This window comes from Caloenas nicobarica, chromosome 14 (assembly GCF_036013445.1).
Source record: "Caloenas nicobarica isolate bCalNic1 chromosome 14, bCalNic1.hap1, whole genome shotgun sequence".
NCBI lineage: Eukaryota > Metazoa > Chordata > Aves > Columbiformes > Columbidae > Caloenas > Caloenas nicobarica.
Genome location: NC_088258.1, coordinates 11,378,168 through 11,405,233, shown reverse-complemented (window position 1 = coordinate 11,405,233; position 27,066 = coordinate 11,378,168). Strand labels below are relative to the sequence as shown.

Genomic DNA, 27,066 nt, shown 5'->3' with positions numbered 1-27,066 from the left:
GAGTATTTTTGAGTAAAGATAAAATGGCATCGATGTTGCTTAGTCGACAACTGACTTGTTGCCTGCAGCAAAACTCCAGGCTGCTTCTATTTGGTAAGGTTTTTCTTTTAATATTTTCTTGGTTTGTGTTTGGTAAGTGTCCACTTTATGCTGGTGGAGCAAATTCCAGTGTGAACACTGCTGGGATTTGTCTGGTGGTGTTGAATGTTGCAAAACTCGAAGAATATGTTCTGCATCTTAGATAATGATGCAGTTGTAGTCCAAAAGTGGCCCACAAAGGTGCTGGGATTTTTTTGCTGTGTGGTTTTTTTTGTTTGTTTTTGTTTTTCTGCAAACAACAACTTAGTTAATAATTTGCACTGTGAACATGCTGACTGAAACAAAGCTTGTCAGCCCTTGGAACTCTGCTCTTCCAGAGCTGCTTTCTGATGCTGTGTGGTGCAGAGATAAAACAACCATCCAGCAAAATCAGCCTTTTTTGTCTTTGTGCTGCGTAGTGTGACCCTGCCTGTCTTCTCTCATGAGGAGGTTTTGTGTGACTGACACGAAGAGGGGGATCTCGCTGGGGCGTGTTTCTGCCTGTAGTTAGCTCTAGTGTGAAATAACCTACCACGCAGCATCAAGCTACTTTCTCCTAAGTGCATAACGACAAGTTCTTGCTTGGCCCCAGCTTGTAATTCAGCATGTGTGTGTGTATGTTAAGCCTGCAATCTTTGCGAAATAGAAAAACTAAATTTTTGTTGGACAAAGCAGTGTAGAATGTAAGATCTAGCATCCATTTCATGTGCTCTTATACTGAATACAGTATGGCTGAATGGCCATCTGTGACTGTGTAAATATTAATGTTTCTTCTCTCCCCCAGCCCTTCTTCTGCAGTGCCACTGTGCTCCTTCTGCCATGGCCAGGCAAACACAGAACCCTTCCCTTGGCTCAGAAACTTAAACATTATTGATTTCCTTTTAAATAATACACTTTGGAGAGCAACTGACCTTTGGGTAAAGAACACAAAGCCTGGTCTTGTAACTATGGGGAAAGTATCAGGCCAGGATGCGCTTCTATTGATGGGAGTGACGCACTGGTTCCCTGCACAAGAGAGGGATCGTTTGGTCGATCGTGGACAACGGAAAGTCCTTGCAGCAGCCAGACCTTCGTTAGTTGTCAGGCCTGTGGGCTAATCTGTCACCTCAGTATCACTTGGTGCTCCCTGTCCTTCTACGTGTCTTGCACACTTCTGTGCTGCTCCCAAACACAAATACATTGCAGTTGTGCGAGAAACTTGAGGGCAGACGCACTGTAACTCCCTCTTCCTTTCTCACCAGTGCAGTGAGGGGGTGTAGATCTTCAGTAAGAAAGGAAAGCAACCCTGGGCTCCATCAATCCATCTTTGCTTTCAGGAAAAGCCTGCTAAAATATTGAAGCAAAGCGTAGAGGGCCTTGGCTGTGGGTTGTCTGACAGACCCGTGGCCATTGGGACTGAACACTTTGTGCGCGTGTCCAGAGGTGAGAACAGTTGGAGCAAGAGGAGAACCCCTCACCAGAAGGAGCTGTATCACAGAGTTTTAGCCTGCGACATTCCTGGCTGACAGAGGTCGTGCTGCAAATGACGGAGGATGTTATGATTTATTCGGATCACAAGATCGACATGAAAATTAGTGGTTGGATGCTCCTGTAACTCTGCTGAAGAGATGATGTGGGATAAAGCTATGATGGGGAGGGGGAACTGTTCTTACTCTTTTTTACAGGAGTTTCCACTTCTGTATGGCCTGTTTGGTTTTGGATTTTGTCTTTGGAGAATCCTGTTCCGATAAAATCTCCAGTGTGTATGTGGGAGTACTGAAACACAGTCTCATGTGGAAGAGCTTCTGATCTTACAGCGTAAGCACTCTGTAAATAGCAATCTCAGTTTTCACAATATTATGCGATAGCAGTGTTCATTTTCCAAACATCTCTTGCTAGCCTGGCCTTTTGCCATTCCCTTTCAAGATCTGCTAGTAACAGATTCTTCTTGCAACACCTAAAAGAGGACTTGGGGAAATCGCAGTCCTCCTACTTGTGGCTGTCAGGGCCTCCACACTCTAACAATTCTGTCTGGAGGGTGGTTTGATAGACACCGTGGAGTGGAGGCTGCAGGTGAGCACAGAGATTGTGGTTCTGCACGGCACGGGGCAGCGATGCGGTGGCACATGGGGAGCGCTCCCTGCGCTGCCAGAGCAAAACACTCAGGAGATCTGGTGTGCCAGCCTTTGTTTTCACCTATCTTCTTTTTGTTTGTTTTTTTTCTTGGGGTAGTTCCTTCTCTTAATTACACTGATGTAAGTTCAGTGCCTCCGCTGGAGTTTCTCCCAGGTGATATTCAGTTGTTGTATGCTCAGGAACTGTGATTATTTGAGTGTTACTTTTGGTCAAACATGTCAGGGGGTTCTCTGCAGGCCTATGTTGAACCTGGCTCTCGTTGGCAGAGATCACTCCGTAGCACACAGACCTGCTGGCAGTGGTGCTCTCTGTGACTGCCAACATCACAACGTGGTACGAGGGTGCACTTGTATTAATCGTGTTGCTATAGCAATTTGGTACTGTGTTAAAAATCGCTGAGTGAGACACCTGGTGAGTTCTGAGGGGAGCACAGAAAAGAGAGGTTGGAAAACAAGCTCTTCTGTCCGCCGGCAAATGGTGGCATCCCGTTAGACGAAAAGGAAGGGCGTGATAATTTGCTGATGTTACTCAAGTGTTAGAGAGATGGTGTGTTGCATAGAGCTTTGAAAAGTCTGCACGAAGCCAGAAAAGTAGATTTTAACTTATTGCACCCACCCTCTTTAAACAGAATGGGTAGAAAATTCTCTGCAAATAGTGCAGCCAATGTGCTCTCTGGTAATTAGGTTCATTAATAGTACATGTGTTTGGTTTTTGACTTTTGGCGTGATGTGAAGAGAGAGCTTTGTTTACCGGGGGCTTTGTTTACTGTCATATTAGCTAAATGTAATTTAAGAGCTTTCCTAATGCTGCTTCAGAGGCAAACACTCTGCTGTAGCCCATTAACTCTACACGCTGAGGTCACGTTATTCGGTCATGTTCTTAAGCTAATATAGCATAAGAAACCCTTTTTCTATTGCAGTCTGATCATAGACCTCAACAGTGGATTGATTTACATACATCTAGGTACAGATTTACATACAAGTTATAGTGTAATATGAATTTAAGAACAGTAACCTAAAATTATATTTTAAAAAATATGTGAGAATGTTTAGGCCCATAATATATTTTTGTTGAGCTTCCACCTTTTGTTTTGAATAAATTTTAAAACAGAAAAGCCCCACAACCATTGGCTGTCTGCGTGGAGGAGTTAGAGCAGTGCAGGTACATCAGGATCAAGTGGCAGGTTATCGCGTGCATATGCTGTCAGTCCATCACTGACAAAGTCATGATAACTGTGCACACTGTGGAGATCTGTTGGAGACTTTCGGCTCCCCCATTTGGGGAAGTGCAGGTCTCACTTGACCTTTGTGGCATTTTCTGTGTTCCAGATCTTTTCTTACAAAGGCAATGCTGTTAGTTCACTGGAGGACCAGCCACCAGGGATTTTTAATTCTTGAAAATACTTTGCTTGGACATAGGATAAATGCCAGTTTTAATCTGTCCCATCTCTGCTGTGTTTTGGAGAGGCAAAGTTCGAAACCAGACCTGAAGGTCTTGAACTCATTAAGTATCAAATTGGAGTAGCCCGTGTTAGGGGGTGACTTCAGGGTTACTGTTGCAGGGGAAGCTGATATTAAAAAGTCAAATGGGAGTAATTTGGGCTAAGTTGTAAAGTACATTGAGTACCTTCAAGACAGAAAAGCCAGCTGAGCCGAGCACGCTGCAGTTCACCGGGGATGAAACACGACAGTGAGTGATCTGATTTACTTCTATTTGCACCATTAGGACGACGCGATACTGACACTGGGTTGCGGGGAAATAAGAGACAGAGCAGGGTCTCGGGGCTAAAATCCTCCTCAAGGCAGAACAACCCGGGTACTGCTGCAGGTGTCCGGGTGTCCGTCACACCGTGTCCCAGTGCTCGGAAAAGCCTTTTCCGGAGGGCGAGCCCCTCGAGAGCCGTGCTCCCTGTGCGGGGCCTTGGGAGCAAGGGCAGCACCACAGGTTTGTTTCTTAAAATCTGAGTCGTTTTATTTATTTTTAACGAGCCCTGTGAACAAATATGCATCTCTGATGGGCAGTGGAGTGGGCTATTTGGAATAAATCTGTTGACCTTGCTAGAAACTCTGTGAGTTTGTGCCACTCATTTATGTTATACTCTCAAAGGGAGAAAAGCTTCATTAAAAAAAAGAAAAAGTTTGAGGATTAACTCTATTTTTGCTGTCAAAGGCTCTGTTTGAATGTTGAGGTTTTGATTTTTTTTGAAGGTTTTATTCTAGCCAGTATTCTTCAATCTCTAACTAAGAGGAAGAAAAAAAAGCACTTTTCAAAATCTTCGATCTGGCAACACAGGGCATTTTCATTTTATTTGTGGCAAACTGTTACTTCAAATTCAAACCATAGTGTTTGCCTGAGCTGGGAGGTCGAATGACTCCTTGGCAAGTGTAACTACCAATAAATTGATATAGCTGCCGTTGTACTGGTGCTAATAAAATGAGATACTCTGTGGGCTCCTGAAAACAGATATATGAAATTAAATTTGTATCAGTGAATCAACCTAGAAATCGTTTGCTTGTAGAGCCTGATGATGTGTAGCATGCTTCAAGAGATAACAAGCAAATGAAGGGAAACCAGTCACTTGTGTTGCTTGTTTTTTAGATGGCTCTGGTTCAGAAACTTATTGAAAACGATGGTGGTTTGGATGATCTGCTCCTGAAGCTGCTGTTTAAAAATATAATGCCTCACAAATTGACCAACATTACTAACTTGATTAAAATGATCTTTAAAGCAGCTCTTCTTGTGGCAAGAGCTGTATGGTTTAGTTTCACTTGACCAATCTGTGCTGTGTATGAAACCCTGTTGATAGACACGAGCTATGCCAGTGTGAATTACTGCAGCACCCACAGCAAAGTGCCGGTTGTTAATGGCTCATGTGTGCCCTTAGCAAATATCTGGTTCAACATACCTGTGCAGAAGAGGCTGAGGAATAAACAGGAGCAAAAAGATGCTGATGATCTTTGTTACACAGCCTGGCTGATGGAAGCAACCTCCTCTTGACTTGTGTTAAACAAGTTAGGAAAACAGTAGAATGTTCTCCAAATGAATTCCCTGTCGTACAGCTCTGTAAATAAGTGTTTTCATAGGGAGACTGTGCCCTTTGTGATATCCACAACAGACCTTTCTTAGAGCACTAATTAAATTTGTATTTGATTTGGAAGCCTCATCTGTTAAAATATTTCACAGATCGTCCTTTAGGGAGGTGGGAGAGGGAAATGTTCTGCAGGTCTCACAGGTGATGTCCAGGTGACGGTGGGTCTGGGTTTCAGTGCTGGCGATCAGGCGTCTGGCATGTTTGCAGGGGCGGCTTGGTTGTTAACAGGAGAGGATGTCTTTAATCACTGTCCAAGCAAGTGCATTTTTATGGGAACTCAGTCGAAAAGACGAAGGCTGGCGGTGTCCCCACGCAAGCTGCTGCTGGGGATTGCTGCCATCTCTGTGGGGAAGGAGAAGGGTGCACAACAGGATTCTTTTGGTCTCTTTTCCCCTTTTAGACTTCACAGTATGTCTAGTAAATCTGCATCTTTATTGGCTACGAATTGTGTAGCTTGTGAGCTTTTATATGCAGTAGCTTTTTTTTTTTTTTTTCCCCCAGCAGAGCAGTTGTCACGCGGCCCCCAATTTACATGAATGACACAAAAATGAAGTGGTGTTGCTGTAACAAAACCTATTAATAGCTTTGCAGAGGGCACTGACGCATCTCAGATATAACGCTTGGAATTAAAGCTGAGGAGAATAATCACCTTTGCAGATGATGTTTTCCCAAAATGAGCAGTGACTTTAAGTGCTCAGATAGAGATGCTTTCACAGGGCTGTGATTTTTCAGGTAAAATTTCAGCTCGGCGTCTCACTGATGAGAAGGGGAGTGAAGGATCTTCAGTTTGGGTTTTCCAGATTGCACCAACTTAAAATGCCTGTCACAGACTGAAGTTCTGCCCTCATCTTTCGGGTGCTGATATGGTACAAGTGTGATGCTCCTAAATGAAGCTTATTAAGGTTAATTTGTGGATGCTGGCACACCGGGTGAAGGTTTGCAGATGCTTCATGACAAAAAATGTAATTGTTAAGAATTTTAGTTTAGGTCAACACTTAACCACAGTGTACAGAGCAAGCTCTTGCTGGTCACCTTGGTAGAGCTCTTCAGTTGCTTTGCTCAACTTGCTTTGTTGCCAATGTACAATTCCCATATTACCCTGTAATCCCCTCATGGAATATCTACATATTTGTAATATATATGCTTCCCAGAACTGTCTCTGCTGTATCAACTGTGCCTAAACCCTGATTTTCAAATGGTTACTTCAGAAATAGGAGCAGAGCCTGTTGCTGATGAAGCATGGGAGATTTTTGCCTTTTGTTTTAATTAAGATGTTGAGTTTATTATGACTCCTCAACTATACAGGTGGATAAAGAACAGCAAGGTCAGAGGCAGGATGAGAGGATAAACCCTCACTATTTTTGACCCACATGTCAGAGCTGCAATGCAAGACACTGGATTCACTTCAGATTTTGAATTTATTTTGAACACAGCCTTTACCTTTGGGACACAGATCTTTCCCAAACGGTGTCCTGTGAGCTATTGCAGAACGTCACGGTGTTTTTTACCTGTGGACTCCATCAGGCTTTTGGGTTATTGCTGACAGCGAATGAAGTCGGCTCTGCTTGGGAGGGGGGGATTCACGACAAAGGCTTGTTCAGGGTGTAATGGGCAGAGCAACAACAACAATGGAAACGGGTCTGCTCTTAGTCCTGTTCTTCACAGCAGGATCTGCCTCTGTTTCTCTAGGGTTGGCTTGTCATTTCACTTTTTTTTTTTTTTTTTTAAAGCCACCTCACTGTTACTAGTTTTATTTTAACACTGGTCAAAGATGAGGCATTAGGTCACTTCAGACAGTGCAATGTAATCGGTCTTATCTGTCAAGTGTTCTCAGTCAGGTAAGGTACGTATATTTATTCTGAGAGGAGAGCACAGAAAACACGGTCTGCGCTCAGGCTTTCGTTATTTCTTACAGGACACAGATATATCAGTCAAGCTGCAGCTAAAATTGATGTGGATTTTGATTATGATGGACCTCTAATGAAGACAGAAGTTCCGGGACCACGATCTAGAGTAAGTTTCCAAAGTCTAATGGCTTGTATTTTTTTTTCTTTAGCTGTGTTTAACTTGCTAGAACATGAATTTCATTCTGAACCTTAAATCCGATATGAATAAACATCAATTCACAACAGCCTAGGCCCACTTTTATCAAGATGCTGAGAATTAAGAGCTCACGAATGAAATGCCCCACTGAGAGATCTGAATCTCAGCTGCCAACTTCCCGTAGCTGAAAGCTGAAGTAGCTGAAAGCAAAAAAACATCAGTTTGATGAAACATCTCATCAGACTTGATTGCTTGTGCTCCTGCTGAAACAGATACTTAGCTGGCTTTTTATTATGTGAAATAATGCTTTGGTTTTGAAAGGAAGCAAGATTTTCAATTTGCTGGACATGGCTTTACTCTGGCAGAGCCAGTATTTATGTGTGGTGGGGTTTGTTTGGTTTGATTTTGTGTGTGGTGTTGTGGGGATTTTGTGGTTTGTTTGTTGTGTGGGGTTTTTTTTTTCCTAAAAAAAAAGAAGCTGTCTTTCTAGAACCAGTGTGCCAGAATCCTTTCTGTGTACCTCTGGCTTCTCTTATTTTCTGATTTCTCTCTTGTTTTCTTAGTTCAGTTGATGAATATAGAAGAGGCAGCTTTCTCTTTTTGGAGATTCACAGTTAAATTGTGTATGCAGCCCGTGTAGCTCTGCGTGCCACAGTTAATAGTTTTGACTGTCGTGGTTGCAAGACAGACTATGAGAGTTTATGTTGCCTGGTGAGCACACAGGGCTGCAAGTTTTGCACATTATTTATGTGGTCATAAAAATAAACATACGTTCTTCTTCAGTATTTGTTAATTACATTCCTGAGACTCTTCGATGTTTGTTTTTTCTACAGGAATTAATGAAGCAGCTGAATGGAATTCAGGTAATGGGTCAAGTTTTCTGACTTTCAGGAATGTTAATACTGTGATTTCAGAACTTGTTTTAAAATCCTGTTTTGTATGTTTAATTCCATACAAAAAAAAAGGTGGAACACCAACTGTAGGTTTGCATGCCTAGTGTATTCTGTATGGGATATATGTGCATTTGAATAAAATCTTTTGTAGTGTATTTTGAATACTGCAGATTTATTTTGCTAGGATCCGTGACTTTTCTTGAAATGCTCTATGTGCCTTCTGAATTGTTATGAAGTGGCCAGTGAAAACAGGTACATTTGAGCTTAAAAATATGTCAACATAAGTGCCTGTTGCCTTCCCAAGACGAGCAATTCCTCGAAGTCTGTGCTTCATTTCTGTAGTAAAAGTGCATACTTGCTCTTTTAACAGCTGCTCTTTATGAAAACAGCTCTACAGTTAATTCCCATGCAATGAATATAATGTGTCTTTGCATTTTATCTTTAGATGTTTTTATCGGATTTTGCTCTATAGCCATTAGTTGCATCTTCCTACACACTGCTACTTTTTAAAGTATTACTTGTTTTTTCCTTTAAGAACGCAGAAGCTGTACACTTTTTTTGCAATTACGAAGAGAGCCGAGGGAACTACCTAGTAGATGTAGATGGCAATCGCATGCTGGATCTCTATTCTCAGATTTCATCCATCCCAATAGGTAGGAGACAGTTGTACCAATTTTTTTTTTTGCTTTGTCCTCGATCTATTGTTTTCTTGTCTCAACCACTACCAGAGAAGTTGGTTGATTAACTGAAAAACCCCAAAGCTGACATAACGTATGCCTTGTTGCAATCAGGGTGCACCTCACTCCTGCATATTATGGACTGGTGGGTTCTAATAGCTGAAGAAACTACCAATGCAATACTTGCAGCTCACTTGAAGAACATCGTGGTACCTAGTATTAATCTTAGTTTGAATATGCAAGTTGCACAGTTTAGGTTGTCTTTGTTTGTTTGGATTTGTGCGCTTTGCGATTCTGTAACAGTGTGTTAACTGTTTTAAATGTCAACAAACGTGACTTAAACATTTTAACATAAATTGATGTGCTTTAGTTAACATTTCTATCTCAAAATAACTGAAAAAATTAGTTGGCCATGAGGGCTTCAGTAGGATGAAACAAGACCAAACACTGAACATTGGTGCTGAGTGAAAGCAAAGGTGGCAGCTCAGCTGGGCTGAGGCACCAAACAATCGACTTGTCAAGTGCTCAGGAACATCAATTGATGATTTTTAAAAAAATTTTTTTTTTCTTAATCATTTCAAGGAAGAAAAGAAGCAAGGCAGAGAGGTAGGCCTCAATGACAAGGAATATTGGTTTCAGTAGGTGTTCAGTTTGTTTGTTCCTCATCCATAGTTCCTCTCCGTTGCTTAAAACTACATTTCTGCAGAAGCAAAAAGAGCAAAAGTGCTGGTATAATTTAAAAGGTAGAAGTTGTGCTATGTATAGAAACAGCGATGACTCAAAATCATCCCTACGGGCCTCCTCGTTGGGAAGCAGAATTTAGTGATGTTCAGGTCGTTGCCAAGTTTTTGATATCTTAAGACCTTGTGACTGCAATGGGTTTTCAGTTATCCCAGTCTTCTTTGCAGACAAGTAATATTTTTGCTCTTGTGTAGCACCTCAATACATGTGTAATTATTCCAGAACTCTTCAACATTTGTTGAAGATTCTAGATATTTTTTATCTTGTAGAGGCTGCCCTGAGATAACTTTGTCACCACTGATGTGGAAACAGGGCGGGGGAGACAAAGGAGCACAGTGCTTGTGTGCCAATGCTCATCTAATTGAAACAGGACTGGATTTTAGGTTTCTAGGAGAGGATGTGCATTTAGTGTTCAAGACCTCCCATTCTTCACACAAGAGTTGCTGATTTGGAGAAACTAGCATGTGATCATGTAGTTAAAGGAGAGTCAGTGCTTACTCCAAATGAGTGAAATCAAGGTTGTACAGACAGTGCACTAAGGCTTTCTGGCCTTCCAGTGCTTGATGGTGCAAGTGTACCTCTTTTAATATAGTTTTTGTGTATAAAATATGTAAGTATTACTGGGGAAATAGTTTCTTAATGAGGAGAATTTTTTTTTAAAATGTGTTCAGCTATCTGTTAACAGCTGAACAACTTCAGTGTTTATGCATCCAAAATGCCACATAGCTTTTTCTGACTTTTCTTATCATAATGGTAAGCTAAAGGAGTTTATGGCTAATCTTGTGGGGGTTTTTTTCTGCATTTTTGTCCTGTTGTCTAAATGACAGTTAACATATGCTGCAGCTGTCTGATAACAGTATCTGTGTTATGACCAGAATCAGAGTAAGATACTGGTTCTTGGATGGCCACCTGTTTCATTTGGCCTTTCTCATTTCTTCTCCAGCTGCTGTTGATGGCCACATGTGTGCCAAAGGTTTGCTCCTCTTTGTAGGTTCTGGGACAGCATCTCCTGTTGCGGTTTGGACATATTTGTTAGCTCCTTGTAGCTTTCTAATGATGGAAAACCTGTAAAAGGAGGTTGCCTGAATGGATGCCAGCCACAAATATGAACTGTAGCCAACTCTTCCTAACACTCTTGGCTGGAAAATACAATGAGATTACATGATCTGTTACTTCAAACCAAAGGTGAAGCTGCTTGATACATTCACTCTAACATCCTATCACATATTAAGGCATGGGGCAGTGGTGAGTTTCAGGGTTTGAAAGGAGAGAAAAATTAAGTAAACAAAGTTCATGGGTCACATCTTTGAAATAATTTTTCCAGGCTATTTAGCTTGTTGTGTGAATTTGTTTTTCTTAAATCCTGTGATTTAAAATAGGATTTTGACACTTTTAGCTCAATTCCTTCCCTCCCAGTGACAACAAAACTTTTATCAAAGCAAATATTCATGAAATAAAATGCAATCTGGAGTGGGAAAGCTACTTGAAACAAACATTCTGGATGCTGACAGGTAATTCTCAGGAATGCAATGCAGAGTCTTCTTGTCAGCTCCTGCTGGTAATATAATGGAACTTACAAGTGAATTAAGTATAGGAGAAAAGAAGCTTTATGCTGCTTTATGCTAGATGTTGAGACACTTGGAACCTCTGCTTGCAGCCTAGGTGCAGCACAGGCAGCAAAACTGCAATTCCTGCTAACACTGTGCTGTCTGTGGACATTTGTTCCCAGACTGCTCTTCCCAAGCCCTGGAAATCAGAATGCAGCTCTTAGCTGCTCAGCTCCATGAGAGTGAATTTCAAAAGCATATGAATAAATTGCCTGTAAGATAGTTAACAGAACCCTTAAACATTTCAATTGAACATGCAATCAGTTCCAGCTGGTCTAAGAGATCACTTAGTTTTTTGGAACCATCTGTAATAATGCCTGGTTTGGTTAAAATTGTCTAAAACCCTGATTCTTCCTATGTGTAGCACTGTTATTAATAGATGTACTCATAATGTCATATGTGACCATAACTGAACTGAGATCTATGAACTCTCTTGAGATACATACACTAGTCGTGGGGTGTAATAGCAGGGGCTTCTGCCTTTTTCTTCTCTGGTTGACTGAAACTGTTGACATAGACATAAGACTCTGGTTCCTATAGCTGATCCTCAGCTAAGCCATCTGGTTCCTCCCTCATGTGTGGAAATGCCTTGATGAGAATAAGCTGGGCTTTTTTGTCCTAGAGGCTGTGTTCTTCAGTCACAAAGGAACTGTAGTGCAGTGCTCCATACGCCTGCTCAGAGAATGGCTCTGTGTTGTGTAGCAACAAGAAGTAAAAGGAAATTTAATACCTACAGGGTGACCTGAATCTAACTGAACACACAGCATTAATTTTTTTTTAAGTTGTGCTGAATGACAAGACTGAGTATCTGAAGCTGCAGAGGTTGCTAATCATGTCCCTTTTGGTGACAGTGTTAGGTTCTAGACTGGGACACCAAAACAAGATCACAAGCTGCTTGCTAGTCATCTGCGCTTATCTCTCTGCAAGTAAATCAAATAAAACCTTTTATGAATCTGTCAGGACTCCCCAAGATTTAATAATGATCTGCTACACTGGAATATATTTATCAGCAGTGGTTGAGAGGTAATAAGTGCTTGTGTGGAGAGACAAGAATTAAAGTATAAAAAACCCCTAGGTACAGATGTTCTGGGCTGCTTCTTGCTGAAAAATACAAATTAAAGCAGATTTTTACCACGTGAATTTTGGGAAGTTGTAGCACAACATACCCCTTTAAACCTGCATCTGATCTGCCTAATAGTTAGAAACCCCATGGAGCCAAATGCAAGAGGAGATTCTATCGATGTGTTTACTAGCAAACACCCTGGAACAGCAAACGGAACAATCTGTTTTTCAGTGCTGGGAAGGTCTGTGTTTGTTTGGGAGCACGGAGAGGTGTAGTTTGGCATTACTGGCAGCTGCCTGCTGCTCAGTTCAAATGGGTTCCTTTGGCTTTCTCCATCTTGTTACTTTAGCAGCTCCAGTTTTTGTTGCCTTTGCTGACAGGCACATTCCTGAGCCCGGAGGACATGTACTTTCTGTCGCATCGATCTAGACACACAGCGGGAGTGATGAAGCGGGTGCCCTCTCTGAAAAGCCAGCTCTGGCATTTCTTGAAGGAATGTATTTGATTTGTAAAGCTACAAACCCTTGCATTGGTCGTGTCAGTGAAACAAGTTACTGTCTGTTTGCTGTCTCAGCCTGGAGCTTTTTGACTTTGTCTACCATGCTTATTTAACCATTTAGTTCTTGCTGGTGTTAGTTCTGTGACTGTGAACGCACGTACCAGTTCAGCATCTTCCTGCACGCAGACCTGCTCTTTCGGGAGGAGTTGGGCTTTCAGGGCTCTCTCATTTCACCGGGTCCTGTTTGAGGGTGTGCCAGCAGAACAGCAGCGTTGGGAGGAAGAGCAGGGACTCGGCCTGAGGAATAAGGGAGAGACATCTTGTGCAGGTGGGAAGGGATAAGTTATGGGTAATGGAAGCCTGGAATCTGTTATACAAGAGAAGATGCAAAAATCTCTGCGTTCTCCACACGTCTTAACACCAGCAACAGAATTACACGTTTTTACAAGCAATACCAGAGCCAATGGTTTGGCTTCCTAAGCAATGGTAGCTCTTTATACCAAGCTTCTGTGAGGTTCAGTTTGTAGATGTCTGAAACAATAGATCCTCCCGAAGTTGCTCCAGCTCCCCGTGGCACAGCTTTCAGCTCGCAGTCCCTCTCGCCCGACAATTCTTCCCGTGACAGCAGACGCAATGCAGATTTAGTTGTCTGTGTCCCAAATAACCAGTTGTATTATCTTCATAATAATTTTAACAGATTCTTTGCAGCATGACGTGCAGTTAAAACAGTCTGGCTATTTCCTTGTTTTGAACTAAAATGTTCAAAACTGAATTTATAATTGATTTGTTAATGCAGTAGCCTAATGCTTCATCGCTCAGACAGGATAATCAGGGCTATTGTAATTCAGCAAGAATGAGGAGTTGGGAGGCATGATAAGCTTTTGTAATAAAATTAGAGTGGTCTGACTTCTTGAGCAGTAGGGAAGATGAGGTTTCCAACTGTTTCTACTAGGGAATATAAAAGATGATGTTAATCTCTGGCTTTGGCATTTCATACATTAGTAATCAGGCTTAAAATGAAATTTTCTGGGCTCCTTTGGTGAAGATTTTTTTTTTTTTTACATCAAATATATTGTTTTACCTGTAAGCAAGCAAGTTATCCCAAAATGTCAATAGGTATAAAATAAGCCCCTTTGTTGTGTTAAACCTGAAGCATCCTTAGTATCTTGATGGTTCTGAGTAAAAAGGACTAATTGTTGCATCTTTTTCCAACTAAAAGTTTGTCTAAGGAAAATCGGAAGGAAAAAAATAACTGGTCATGAGAGAAGGTGAAAAGTGCAGACTCTCCTTTAATACGAGACAGAAGTTTATCGAACAGGTGTTTTTATGGTGATGCACAGCTGAGGTATGTAAATCTATGACTGAGAAGGAGACATTTCCTGACAAATGTCTTGGAATAACTAAGGGGTTGTGGCAGGTGAGAGATCTGGGTGCTTATTAGTCCCTCATTCCAAGTGTACGGCTGTTTCTGTGACAGCCTCTTCCTTCTGGTAGGCCTGTTAATGGTCATGCAGGGGTGGAATATACATCTTCACATGTGCAAATAAACGTGGGTGTATCTATAAGTGAGAGCCTGGATAATGTGGAGGCCAGGATATGCACAACTCAAAATAAATCTGGCAGCATCTTGTGCAGAGAGGGTGCAGCGGTGATAAACGGTTCAGCTGGCGTTGCAGAGGCAGCGGTGCTGAATGCCGTCCAGCTGTGACAGATGTCAAGGAGCGCTCTCAAGCCGTTGCCGACATTCTGCTGGAGTCCCAGGGCTTAATCATGCTGGGTCTGCTCTAACGTGCGCCCATCACACACATCAGCAGCGAGAACCCATGGCTGCTGTGCTGGCGAGGTTACCCTGTGTCTGCTGAGCGACAAAAAGCCCGTGCTGATGTTTTGTTACTATATTATAACGCACTGAAATTACAATTGCCAAATTAGCTTTCTTTGAGAAATCTGTAAAGATGTGTATTTTTGCTTGTCTGTTTCTTATAGTCAGCTGCCAAAGAAGAATATGTGTTTCTAAGTTGATTTTACAATGAGGAAAAATCTTATCAGCTAAAAAAAAAGCACAGTGCGGGGGGAAAAGTTGGGCAGGGAAACTGGAACCGCCTCTGCAGCACCGCTGCACGGGAGCACGGGCGTGGGGGCTGCCCTGGCAGCAAGGGATTCCTGCTCTGAATTGAGGGAGAGGAGAGGTCTGCACATTGTGCTGCAGAGAAACCAAATATACGTGAGAAACCCAGGAAGGAGAGCAAGTAAACGTTTAATAATGTGAGGCCCACAGTACTTGGTAGATACTATGATATTGCAATCAGGCTGTATCAGGCAAAAGACCCATTCATGTTCATTTCTCTTTTGTGTCCAATTTTTACCTTTCAGTACTAAAATACATTTTGCTATTGCCTGACACCACATTTGTTCCAAAGTTCCAGATAGGAATATTTTGTAAAAGGAGAGGTTTGCCCTACTTTGAAAGAAGTTCTATTAGAAATAGTTAAAACATACAGGTTACAGAAACAGTTAAGCATCAGAATAAGGTTATTCTCTAGGTTACTCTTTACGTTAGTTTATTGAAATCAGATAGAAATAACTGTTTTCTCTCTTTGTTCTTTTTAATTAGGTTACAGCCATCCCTCTCTGATAAAGCTTCTACAGCAGCCACAGAACTTGGTAAGTGAATTGAAAGATTAAGTACCTGAAAGAGTCTTCTCCCTCCTCGTGGCATTCTATCTAATTTTTTCTTAAACTGATAATGAATGCTTAATGACTCATACTTAAAGCACGGTGGGATCTGCTTTCTTTATTTCTCACGAGATGAAAAGAGCTCGATAGTGTTTAAGACGACACCAAAACTTCTGTGAAGCTTTACAAGAAGTAAACGTTTGGATGATGCAAGCACTTGAGATGTTTGCAGCCAGGTTTAAATCATAGCATAGTGTTTGCAGTTAATCATTTTAGCAATGTTCTTGAGTGAAGATTTTTGAGCCCGAAAGCAACCACAAGTCCTTGAGAGATAGTATAGTATTTTAAATATGAAGATGGTGCCCTAAATCTGGAAGGCCGTGGGTGGGTTGGGTTGGGGTTTTTTTTTTGAGGGTTGGGGTGGATAGTGGTTGGTTCCCATCTCATAAGTACCAAGTTGACTAAACAACTGTTTTTTCTAAATACTTAAATTTACTCGTAAAAATTATTTCTGAGATAACAACACCCTCATTATAATGCAGCAGTAGGCAAAGCCAGATTAAAACAACAGCAACAAAACCGTAACACTAACAAAAAAAACACCAAAAAAACCCCTGTTGTCTGGTGGCAGGTGCTAATTTGTCCCCTGGAAAAGGGCAGTTGGGAGGCTGCCAGCTAGTAAAAGTAAAAGGAACTGCCTCCAAAGTCCAGCATGAATGGTGCAACCAGGATGCATCTTTCCCGCATATGCGTATAAAAGATGCTGTTGATGCCCTGTTCCGATTTCTGAAACCTGCACTAATGCAGTGGGTGGCACTAAACCTGTTTGTCTGTGCCTGACTGTGCACTCGGGATTTATAGCCAGCTATAAAGAACAGAATTGCATCTGTTCATTTGAGACCACAGCAGCTTGATGTCAATCTTCTGTTTTTTCTCAGTACTGAGCATCTCATTAAAAACAAAAGAAAAATGCACTTTTCTCCTTAATGGCATACATTGTCAACTGACTGTGACAGCCCATAATCAAATTCACAACAAATCTATGGTCTTGTACCTCTAACTTTATATGAAAATTTACTTCTAAACTGAGATTAAAATTCAAGTACGATTTCTTATAAGTACTAAACAAAAACTTTGTGTTAATCTGTCAGTAACATACTTGCTTAGGTTTTTTTTTTAAGCTTGAGTCTCTTGAAACAAGCATTATTTTGGAAGTAACACACTTCTACAAGTTAAGAAGTCGCAGCTCGTACTCTGTGATATCTTGTGTGATATTGGGTTTTCCCTAAGAATTCTGATGGCGTGTTCTTACAGGTGCAGTGTGACAACTCACGCCTCTTACTGTGGTCTGCACATCTGAATGAATGAGTGCCTGTGTTGAGAAAAAAAATTGAAGGTTGCTGATAAATGTGCAAGCTTGGGTTGCACTAAAAATATGAATGTTTAGGGGGAAGGCAATCTGTCCCCTCTGGAGACCAATAAAGACCTAAGTCATTGAAGCTCAGCCTTTAATTTAATGGTGGCTTGTTACAACAAAAAGAACAAACAAAACCAAGGGGAAATAATGCTGCTTTGAAGTTGACAAATATTGAACTTGTCCTTTTCTGAACAAATTTAATGTAAAATAAAAAGTAGCACATTGTGAATTGAATAAGATTACCTACAAAGACTGAGAGCAGTGGTGAATCCATTTTAATCCATGACACTTAATTTAAAGGAATTGCACAAACATGACAAATTCACCTCTATTAGGGGACTGGGGAGACCGAGAGGTTTTTTTTTTCTAGAGCTGCTCTTTAGAAACAGCTGTGTGGGCAGCAGGCTCAGCTGCTCTTCAGTGACACTGAGATTACCTCTCACAGATGTGAACCCCAGTGCGGCAGGTTGGTAGGACCAGTAGGACAGTTCACGTTGGAAGGGGCCTCGGGTGGTCTGCTGTTCAAAGAGGGTCGGCTGTGAGATCTGACCAGGCTCAGGGCTTTATCTGGGGTCTTGAAAACCTCCAAGGAGAGAGTCTGCACAACCTCTTTGGGCAACCCGTTCACTGCTTCGCTGTTCCCTCAGTGAAAAAGTTTTTCTTTATACCCAAATCAGTACCTCCGTGTTAGGAGAGATGACGCTGCATCCACAGAGACTTTCAGCATGGTGGCTCCTGGTCCATGTCAGACCTCAATCAGGAAATGGAAAGGAGAAATCTGGGAAGCCAGAAACCTGCTGTTGTGATGCACAATCAAGAATGTATGTGTAATTAAGGCTGAGGCACTGAGAAGGGTGACTGTGCAAAGTGAAGGCGCTAGAACAGGAAATATTTACCTGCAAATCAGCAAACTTCATGAAAACAGTACATATTTGAAAAGGAGTTTCACCAGCGTGTCTGGATGTATCACAGACCATGTTTTTGAGTCGATGAAACAGGTGTTGCTGAGCAGTGAGGTGATAACGAGCTGGGCAGCTGCAGCCGATCTCCTCCCCGCACTGCCCAGTGCTGTCCGTACCAGAAGAGTCCAGGACAGACGCCCGTGTGCACACGTGTTGGCAGGAATCCGTTTTATTGTCGTGTTGTGTTGCTGATCCTTCCATGGGTGTTACCTTTCTCAGATGTCGCCCCTGTCCTATAGGCGTACCTTTGCCTTGTTCCCCCAGATCCCATTGCAATAGTAACTGGAGGATGTTTAGAACCACAGCATTCCAAAATGGTCTGTCTTGAAGCTCAGTAAGGAAGAAAGTGCCACTATCCTAATTGAATTCAGATTTAGCTGCTCAAATTGAAGGCAAGTAATTAAGATTTTAAAGTGCATTTCCTGTGCATAAGGAAGATTGAGATTGAGCAACTAAAATGTCAGTATTGAAGAGGAAATGTCAGTATCAGTTAGCATGCACCTTTTCTAAGGTGTCCTGCAAGGATGTGACAGAGGATCATATTCTAAGACATGAATATTATCCCTGGTTTTAAAACTCCTTGTGCCATGACTACAAATTTCTGGCTGGTATTTGTAACTAGAATGAAATGTAACCGCCTTGATATCAACATGATATTTTTAATGTGACAGTAAAACCTAATAATTTCTCTTCCTTTGTCTTTGTAGAGCACTTTTATCAACAGACCTGCCCTAGGGATTTTACCTCCAGAGAACTTTGCAGAAAGACTGAAGGAATCTTTGTTATCAGTAAGTCTGAGATAGCAGTGATGAGTTGCCATGTTCTGTGTTGAGGGACACGGGCATATCCAGGGATGTTGTGGATTTTAACAGGGAACGTGACAGGTTGGCTGTTTGTCCACCTGCCTTCCCACTGCGAGTGATGAGATGGAACTTTTGTCCCTGACTTGACAGCTATGTGAACAGGTGACACGCCTGCTCTGCGCAGACACTGCCTCTTGCATTCTGGATTCAAGAAGAGAAAACACATTTTCTCTAAGTTCTGTTCACCCTGCTGTCATAAGAGAGAAGGGGAATAAGTGGTTTCTGTTTGTCTTGATTTAAATTTGGAGATCCTTGGGACTGAAACTGAGTGGAGCCCTCTCAGCCGCAGTTGAAACTGGTGCTTTCCCCATCACAGGCACGGTTGGTCTCCCATTAACTGAAGCTCCTGATGTTAAGGACTGATCAGTAGTATTATCACTTTGCACTACGTTTCTGCTTAATATTTGGGAGTAATCTTCTCTTTTCATTGACAGGTGGCTCCTAAGGGCCTGCCACAGGTGATCACCATGGCTTGTGGATCCTGCTCTAATGAAAATGCCTTTAAAGCAATATTTATGTGGTACAGAGTGAGTAAAACATTAAGTGGGTGGGTTTTTGTACGTTTAGATGTAGAAACGAGCATTTATTCCTCATCAGAACAGTTACTGTAAAGAAAAGGCTTGGAGGTTGTCTTGTTCATGATGTTATTTATATTCAACTTAGTATAAAATCTTTATTAAAAAGTCTTCATCTAAGCTTTCACTTTATATTGACACAACTTTGGAAATTATGAAGAAAAGGAAGTAAAGAAAACGCAGATTGCAATCAGTATCTAAGAGCCACAGTCAGTGTCTTCATTAGCTCTAGTTTGGAATACTAGCAGTACTCATTTGTGGTTCAACCATAAATGCATCGGTTACAACTAGAGGAAAACTACCTGTTGATTTTTCTTTTTAGTTTATTTTTGTTTTGTTTTCAGAAGAAGGAAAGGGGCCATAATAATGTCACTAAAGAGGAACTGGAATCTTGCATGATTAACCAGGTAACAATTGTTCTTTCTGCAGATGTACCATTGCCTTGGGTTTATGAGGGAAGACTGGTAGCGTTGCATGGGGTTGCATCCACCAGAGGGTGGAGATTCTCCTTAGCCCTCTTTTTGTTGCTGATGTATTTATAGAAGCATTTTTTGTTCCCTTTTACAATACAGTATAAATTGCCAAGTATTCATTAGTATTAGTGATGCATTTTAGGAAGTCAGGCAGTTTTTAGGGGATGACAGATGTATTTGTTTAAATGGGTCAGTATAGCCATTTGCGGTGCCTGATGGTTGAAGAGGGTTGATCAGCGTGCTGTGAGGGGCAGCCGCTTGGATCCGGCCGTGGGTCTGTCTGGGCTGGGGGGCGGCAGGACCAGGCCCCGCTGACCCCCCGTCTGCTCTGCTTGCAGCCCCCCGGCTGCCCTGACTACGCCATGCTCTCCTTCATGGGCAGCTTCCACGGACGGACCTTGGGTAAGCGAAGCACCGCAGCATCTCCCCCGTCCTTCCCCCCGCCTTCTCCGCCGCGCACTGAGCTGTCATCGCACTGTACCTTCTGAAAAGTGCTTTTTTCCTTAGACCAGTGCAGAAGCTGTAGGTTTATTGAAGGTTTGCCATGGAAGCCCCACCACTACTGAAATAGAGTATTTGAGTGACAGTGGGAATTAATTTTATATTTTTTGAATATTTCTTTTCAGAAGGTTCCTTATTTTCATTCTGAATGCAAGGTTTCCTGTCTATACTAGAAAAGGTCTAACTCCTGGGGTAAAATTACCACAATATACAAATGAGATGTAACTCATTTTTACCATTTTACATCAGCTCAGTCCCTGTTCTAAAAGTGTTACCCAAGAGTGCTGTAAGTCTGAGCTTTGCAACCAGTTGTCTTAGGACAGGTGAAACCCACCTTGTCTGAGCAACATGTCCAGATTACAGAGGTTCTCCTGTTCTTCTGGAACAGTCTGTGTGGAAACCCAGGCTTAAAAGCTAGAGTGATCCACTTGAGCTTGGCTAAATCAAATTACCCAGGATTTCAGAAAATAAAGTAAAAATGTAGAGCAATTAAGAGAATTCTACAGTCCTGGTGTCAGGCAATTTTTCACCTCTTGGTAGCTTTTTTCCTGTATTATTCCTTGTGTCAGGTATTATTTTAATTTTTGGTTTTCTGGGTTTAGGTTGCTTAGCCACAACCCACTCTAAAGCAATTCACAAATTGGACATTCCCTCACTGGACTGGCCTATTGCTCCATTTCCAAGGCTGAAGTATCCTCTGGAAGACTTCGTGAAAGAGAATCAACAGGAAGAAGCCCGTTGTTTAGAGGAGGTGAAAAATTCATTGGCAGCTTTCTGTTGGTTTTGATTTGAAATAATGAATAGCGTTGGTAGGATTAGCCACTCTTCACTAGAAGAATGTTTTCAGGGATTGGAACAGCATGTGATTAAAACAGCATTCATGGTTGTTTACAGTCAGAAGTTTGTCCCTGCCCTCCAGAACAGCCAGTTGCTGTGAATTAGAGGGCTACACGAATCACACCAGAGTAAGATTTCATATGCGGAAACTGGTTATATCACAGTGAACTTGTCTGCCAGGTCTTGCAAAGGGACCTGGACTGAGAGGAGCATAGCGTGTTTAATGGTCTGCAAAGAGAACCTGTAAAAATAGTTTAGGTCTTTCAGTTTTTCTGCGGTAGCCGTGTGGCACAAAGCTCTGAAAGCTGCAAGAGAGATTTCAAGACCAAATGACATGACTAATTGCAGCAACTGGCACTACAAGGTTAATTAAAACTTCTCTGTAAGCTCCTTATCAGCAGCAGGATTTCTGCACTATTTCATCTGATTAAAGTATCTGAAGTGGGTGATTAGAAAAAGTAAACTTACGAGATTGCCTCCTTTAATGCATGAGCTGAATTTTGTTTTCTGACATGAAATCTGTATTTGTTAGTTGGAATGACAGCAGTAGCATAGCAAGTGACAGTGGTTTCCACCATACTTTCAACTGAAATTTGCTACAGCTTTCACACCATTGTAGATAAATGTGCAACTAGGTACAGTGTGTTTAGGATATGATTTAAACTTCAGCATTATTCAGGAACAAGAAGGCAGTGTTAAATCCTGGAGGAACTACTTGTTAATTCCTTATGCTTCCTGACACCTTTATAGCCAGGAATGTCTATGAAAAGTTGAAGTTCTCTTGTTGAGATTTAATCTTTCTGGGAGGAAATTCATCAATGTCTGAAAAGAGAATGTACCATCAATGTTTGATTTACAGGTGGAAGATCTGATTGTGAAGTACAGGAAAAAGAAGAAGATTGTGGCTGGAATAATTGTAGAACCAATACAGTCAGAGGGTGGGGACAATCATGCTTCAGATGACTTCTTCAGAAAGCTACGAGACATCGCCAGAAAGGTACTCAAATATTTCACTGTTTACTCTGTGTTGACCACGTAAATACTTGTTGGTGTCTCCAGAGGCCTCTCCCTGCCCTGGCACTGCGAGAGCTGCATGGAGGGAGTTACGGACACGTATTCAGATACCAGCAACCCTTGTCTGAACAGCAATTGATGCACACCTGGTGGTTTCCTCAGTCCAGTAAACGTTCTCCTCACATCTAAGTGAGAGAGAAGTTACTCGGATTCATTAACTAGGGATTACACAGTAGTGCTCTTTTAAAGATAATGCAAATTTGTTGAGGGAGTTCAAACAATTTCAGAAGAGGCAAGTTTGGTAAAAGGTCATTTTTTGTTGACATACTTGTTGTTAAGTGCAAAAAGAGCTGAAAAACAAATTGAGTCCAATCATAAGTGCTGATGTTCCAATGAAACAATGAGGAGGACATATGTCTTGATAATTTGAATGTGAAGTTACTGGTTTGGAAGTGACAACCCTCAATAAGAACTACTCCATGTTTTTTTCACCCTCAAAACATTTGTGTGCTTATAGAGCATAGGTGACATTTGGAAAATTTTGTTCTGCCGTGAGAAAAAACAGCTTTTCCCATTGTTAACCGCTGCTCAAGCAAGGGTGATAAATAAGGTGAAATTAAAAGATTTGCCTTGTCTAAAACAAGACACTGCCAAAAGTACTTACCAATTGTTTTAATTACAATATCATGATATAGCTTGAGCTTTGCGTCCCAAAGTTTCAACAATAGCCCTTTGCATAAAAAACCCCCATGTTGCCAGCTAAAATGAGTAGCTCTTCCAGCAGACACCTCTGAAAAGGCAGCTCTTCCAAGGATCGTTTTAGGCCCTTAGATGGGACAGATCGTGCTGCTGGTATTGCCTTTGTGCCACAAATGCCCAACTTAGATTAGAGGCAGAGATTTCTTTCTTAAACAAAACTAGAAATGATGTTCTGCTTCCCTCAGAGGCTTTGAAAATGCCACCCAGACTCCTCCCAGCTGCTTTCAAGTATCCTCTAAAAATTCTCAAGACTACACAAAAAAAGCAGAGATTGTATAAAAACATGTACTTCGTGAATTTAGGAGGAAAATATGTTTCTAGTGCCTTTCTGAAAAATATAGCTGAATTTTTAATTGTGAAATCCAATGCCCAGTGAGTGGCAGTGGTGTGGGGATTGAGGAGGGGAGATCGGGAGCGGTGAAGGGAGAGAGAGGATGGACACTGCATGTAATTGGCTTGTATTTGTCTGCGCACTAAGGGAGGTGTTTTCGTTTTGGAAATGCGGACTCCCATTCCCTGCTCCTTGCATCTCTCGGCAGCATGGCTGTGCATTCCTGGTGGATGAGGTGCAGACGGGAGGTGGCTGCACTGGAAAATTCTGGGCACACGAACACTGGGGCCTGGACGACCCAGCAGATGTGTTGACCTTCAGTAAGAAGATGATGACAGGAGGATTTTTCCACAAAGAGGAGTTCAGGCCAAATGCTGTAAGATTTCCAATGAAACTTGGACTCTGTGCTAGGTGGTGGCCCGTTCATGAGTAACTGCAATGTCCACGGAAGAGACAAACTTTCCTTCAGTAACGCGTGCTCAGCGAGACAGAGCTGCGAGTTCACAGATACTTGTTTGTGCTTACACAAAAGTTGTTGTCACTTCTTCACATTTACTCCAGTTGCTGTCAGTCACAAAGGTCATAAAGGTGGTGGGAGGGAGTGGAGAACTGAGTTTAGTCTCATGAACTGACCTTTGGTACAAAACCCAGTCACAAACTGATACTGTTTTCCGTAGGGCCATGTGGTATCTTTAGAGCTTGTATGTCAGCATTACAGATTTTCAGCAAGATTTCTTCTTTGCATTAATGGCATTTTAGATGTAATATTATTTTTAAAAATGAGGGGGGAGAACATAAAGCTTGAATTTAAAACCCACATAGATGATGCTGACTTCCATGTCTCTATAACTGTTTCAATGAGATGTCATAGCAGCAAGACAGAATGCACTGAATTTGTAGCATCAAGTAATTGTCCTTTGTCTGTGCTCAGCGGGGCAGCTGTATTTTGTTCATACAACAACAAAAAAAGGGGGGTTGGTGAGATTAGTGCACGCTTTTTCATACACCAGATGTTTGCACTACCAGTTTGATGGCCTGCTTTTCTTTATTATAGTGATTTGCCTGTTAACCTGTTCCACAACTCTCTCTCCACCCTTTCCCAAGCCCTATCGGATTTTTAATACCTGGCTTGGAGATCCATCCAAGAACCTTATGCTTGCTGAAGTCATTAAGGTTATTAAAAGAGAAGATCTTCTAAACAATGCAACCCACGCTGGGAAAGCACTGCTGACTGGGCTGCTGGATTTACAGGTAAACACCTGGAGGGATTAAAGGAGAAATTTGCTGATCAGTTAGGACCTGACCTAATCCAGTGTAAACGCTTGAACTGAGGAGCTCCAACTGGGAACTAGACCATAATCGTAACTTGCTGGTTTAGGTACTTTGATGCAAGCTTGAATAACTGTCTCTCATTTTGAATGGAAGTCAACTTTCTTTTAGTGACATAAGGATGCTTGTTTTATATAGCTTACTCCAAAATGAAGCATTACCCCCAAAGTATCTGAAGGTATGAACTGCAGCTAGTTAAATCATTTTTCTAGAAGCCTCTGTTACCACAAGCAGCTAGCATTTCATTGTCTCAAAAGTTATTTTTAAAGGAAAGTGCCTTTATATTTTATTACAATTCCATTGGGCTGTTAACACAATTGTAGCTCTCCCTGCCTTGACTAAGGGCAGTTCCTTTACAGCTTCAACTGTGGAGCCCCATATGAGATGGAAGATCGGCCAGACAGTTAAGGGTAGACTTGCAGATGCTCACCTCTCAAACAGCACTTCGTGCGCTGGTACCGGAAAATAAGCCCAAATACCATCTCTGCTCTCTCCACAGCATAGCAAGCAGGAGAACACAAAAAATTAAAATCTTCATACTTGGGAGGGCCACAATACAACTAGTGCTATCCAAAAAGGTTATTCTTATAAAAGATGAGGATTGCAACTAAGTGAGTGAAGCAAATCATACTAGCATCTTAGTGCAGCATAAGAAATAGCTGGTTTCTAGCCCCATTCCAGATTATTTCTGCTCAGGTTTTCCTGGAGCACATTTCAGATGCAAGGTGTTGTACACTTGCTTCAGGAAGCTCCAAGTAACATTCTACTTGACCCAGCTCAGGGGTGCAGGTTCATTCTCACTTCCTGCTCAGAGGTTTACCTGCTTTGTGAGGAGAGGACCTGCCTGCTGCCAGGCTCTGCGCGCTCTGGCTGTTCAGCCTCATCAGAAAGGGCTGAAGAGGACACAAGGTTGTGACCGGCACGGAGCAGGCAGGAGGGTCTGTGTGCGGCAGAACCTGGCACAGCAGAGCTCCTGAGCAGCAGCCCTCGGTCACAGCAGCTCCCTCCCCTCTCCTTGCAGGCTCGGTACCCCCACCTTATCAGCAGAGTCAGAGGAAGAGGAACGTTCTGTTCGTTTGACACTCCAAATGATGCAACTAGAAACAAGTTAATTACAATAGCCAGAAACAAAGGTAAGAAAGTTTGTGTGGATTAGCCTCAAATGACAAACAGTATATGTAATGCTTTAAATGTTCCTTTTTCGAACTGTGTATGTGTATTACAATATCAGAGGACAGAAGTGAAATTATGACCAAAGCTGTATTTAGACTTTTCTGGAAATACTTGTATTTTCAAATACATTAGACCAGTCCATTGCATGGTGTGTACATTTACCTTTCTCTTTAGGTCTAATGTTACTGGAAGAGACCTATGTAGGGCATGAGGTTTTGTGACATCACTTCCATATTCATCTGCAGTGACCTTAGGTGCACCTAGGCATGGCTTACTTCTGGGGACAGGTCAGGAAAATTAGAAGAAAGTTAATGTAACTGTCACTCAGGAAAACATAGGAAGAAAAACTACAGATTTTATGGAACACCTAATAATGTAATATAAGTAATTGCCTAAAATGGGCACAAATCTACACCACCATCCCTCTTGCACCACCTCTTCTGCTCTTACCCAGCTGCAGACAAGCCCAGGTGTCAGGAGGAAACCTCAGGATGTGAAGCCTAACATTCTCTTTGAATTTAACCGTCTGTGGGCCCTGGGTTTGCTGCTACTGGTTTTTGCTGTTACTCATGTTTTGAAAGAAGCAGGTTTGATGCATCTAAACTATTGCGAAACCAAAATTTTAGAACATAAAAGACATTGATATTTTTTGTTCCTGGAAACTAAGCCAGCAGGGACAGAAGGCGAGTGGTTTGTTGCATGGTAAACCAAGGCTATGCTTAGAGGCAAGGTAAGCTCAGCTCAATGGTACAGATTTGTGTTGTCCACAAATGTTTCAAAGAACTAATTGATTTGGGGATAAAAAAATACTATGCATTTAAAGTACTGCAGGAAGAAGTTGGCCAGCACTGAGGTATTTTAACTTTTTGTAGTTAAAACCAAAGTGGTTTAAAACCAAAATTGCAAAGAAATGTACTGTGTCTTGTTCTGGGATGAGGTACTTCACCAGCAGAGTGGCTGTTTGAGCTCTGTGCTGGATGGAGTCGTTCCTCTGATGTTGGGGTTCATCCCACCATTCCGGGTGTTTCACAGCACAGCTGCAGGCACCCGCAGTGTTCCCATGTTCGGGAAGCTCGAGGCCCCTTTTGCGGCTATGTGCTGGGTCACTGGGCGGTCAGCAGCGGTTTGGGCCCTCCACAGTGAGGTGAACCTCATCCCGAGACCTGCATTTTCTGGGTGTTTGGTGAAGATGGGAATGACTACAGCAACTCTTCTATTCTCGTTTAGGTGTTGTGCTGGGAGGCTGTGGCGACAGATCGATTCGTTTTCGTCCAACGCTGATCTTCAAGGACCATCATGCACACCTCTTTCTGAACATTTTCAGTGACATCTTGGCAAACTTCAAGTAA

The 27,066-nt window shown here is 42.0% G+C and overlaps 1 protein-coding gene across 5 annotated transcripts; it reads left to right on the top strand.

The window, feature by feature from the left end:
* Window positions 1-23: 23 nt before the first annotated feature.
* ABAT (4-aminobutyrate aminotransferase) lies at window positions 24-27,066 on the top strand. 5 transcript variants are annotated; one of them, XM_065644681.1, is made up of 15 exons: window positions 24-93; window positions 7,200-7,297; window positions 8,161-8,190; window positions 8,756-8,873; window positions 15,422-15,471; window positions 18,570-18,650; window positions 19,160-19,252; window positions 19,645-19,707; window positions 20,112-20,175; window positions 20,877-21,025; window positions 22,010-22,108; window positions 23,424-23,591; window positions 24,320-24,466; window positions 25,566-25,677; window positions 26,945-27,066. In XM_065644681.1, exons 1-15 carry the CDS (start codon window positions 24-26, stop codon window positions 27,064-27,066), a joined length of 1,464 nt encoding a protein of 487 aa, XP_065500753.1. The 5 variants fall into 5 exon arrangements, with proteins under 5 accessions (XP_065500753.1, XP_065500752.1, XP_065500756.1 ...); XM_065644680.1 differs by having other exon boundaries at window positions 21,971-22,108; XM_065644684.1 differs by lacking the exon at window positions 7,200-7,297 and having other exon boundaries at window positions 8,793-8,873; window positions 21,971-22,108.

Coding starts and splice junctions, on each gene's coding strand:
- ABAT (XM_065644680.1), top strand. CDS start 24: ATGGCATCGATGTTGCTTAGTCGACAACTGACTTGTTGCCTGCAGCAA. Junction 15,472..18,569: donor TACAGCAGCCACAGAACTTG/GTAAGTGAATTG, acceptor TTGTCTTTGTAG/AGCACTTTTATCAACAGACC. Junction 18,651..19,159: donor TGAAGGAATCTTTGTTATCA/GTAAGTCTGAGA, acceptor TTTCATTGACAG/GTGGCTCCTAAGGGCCTGCC.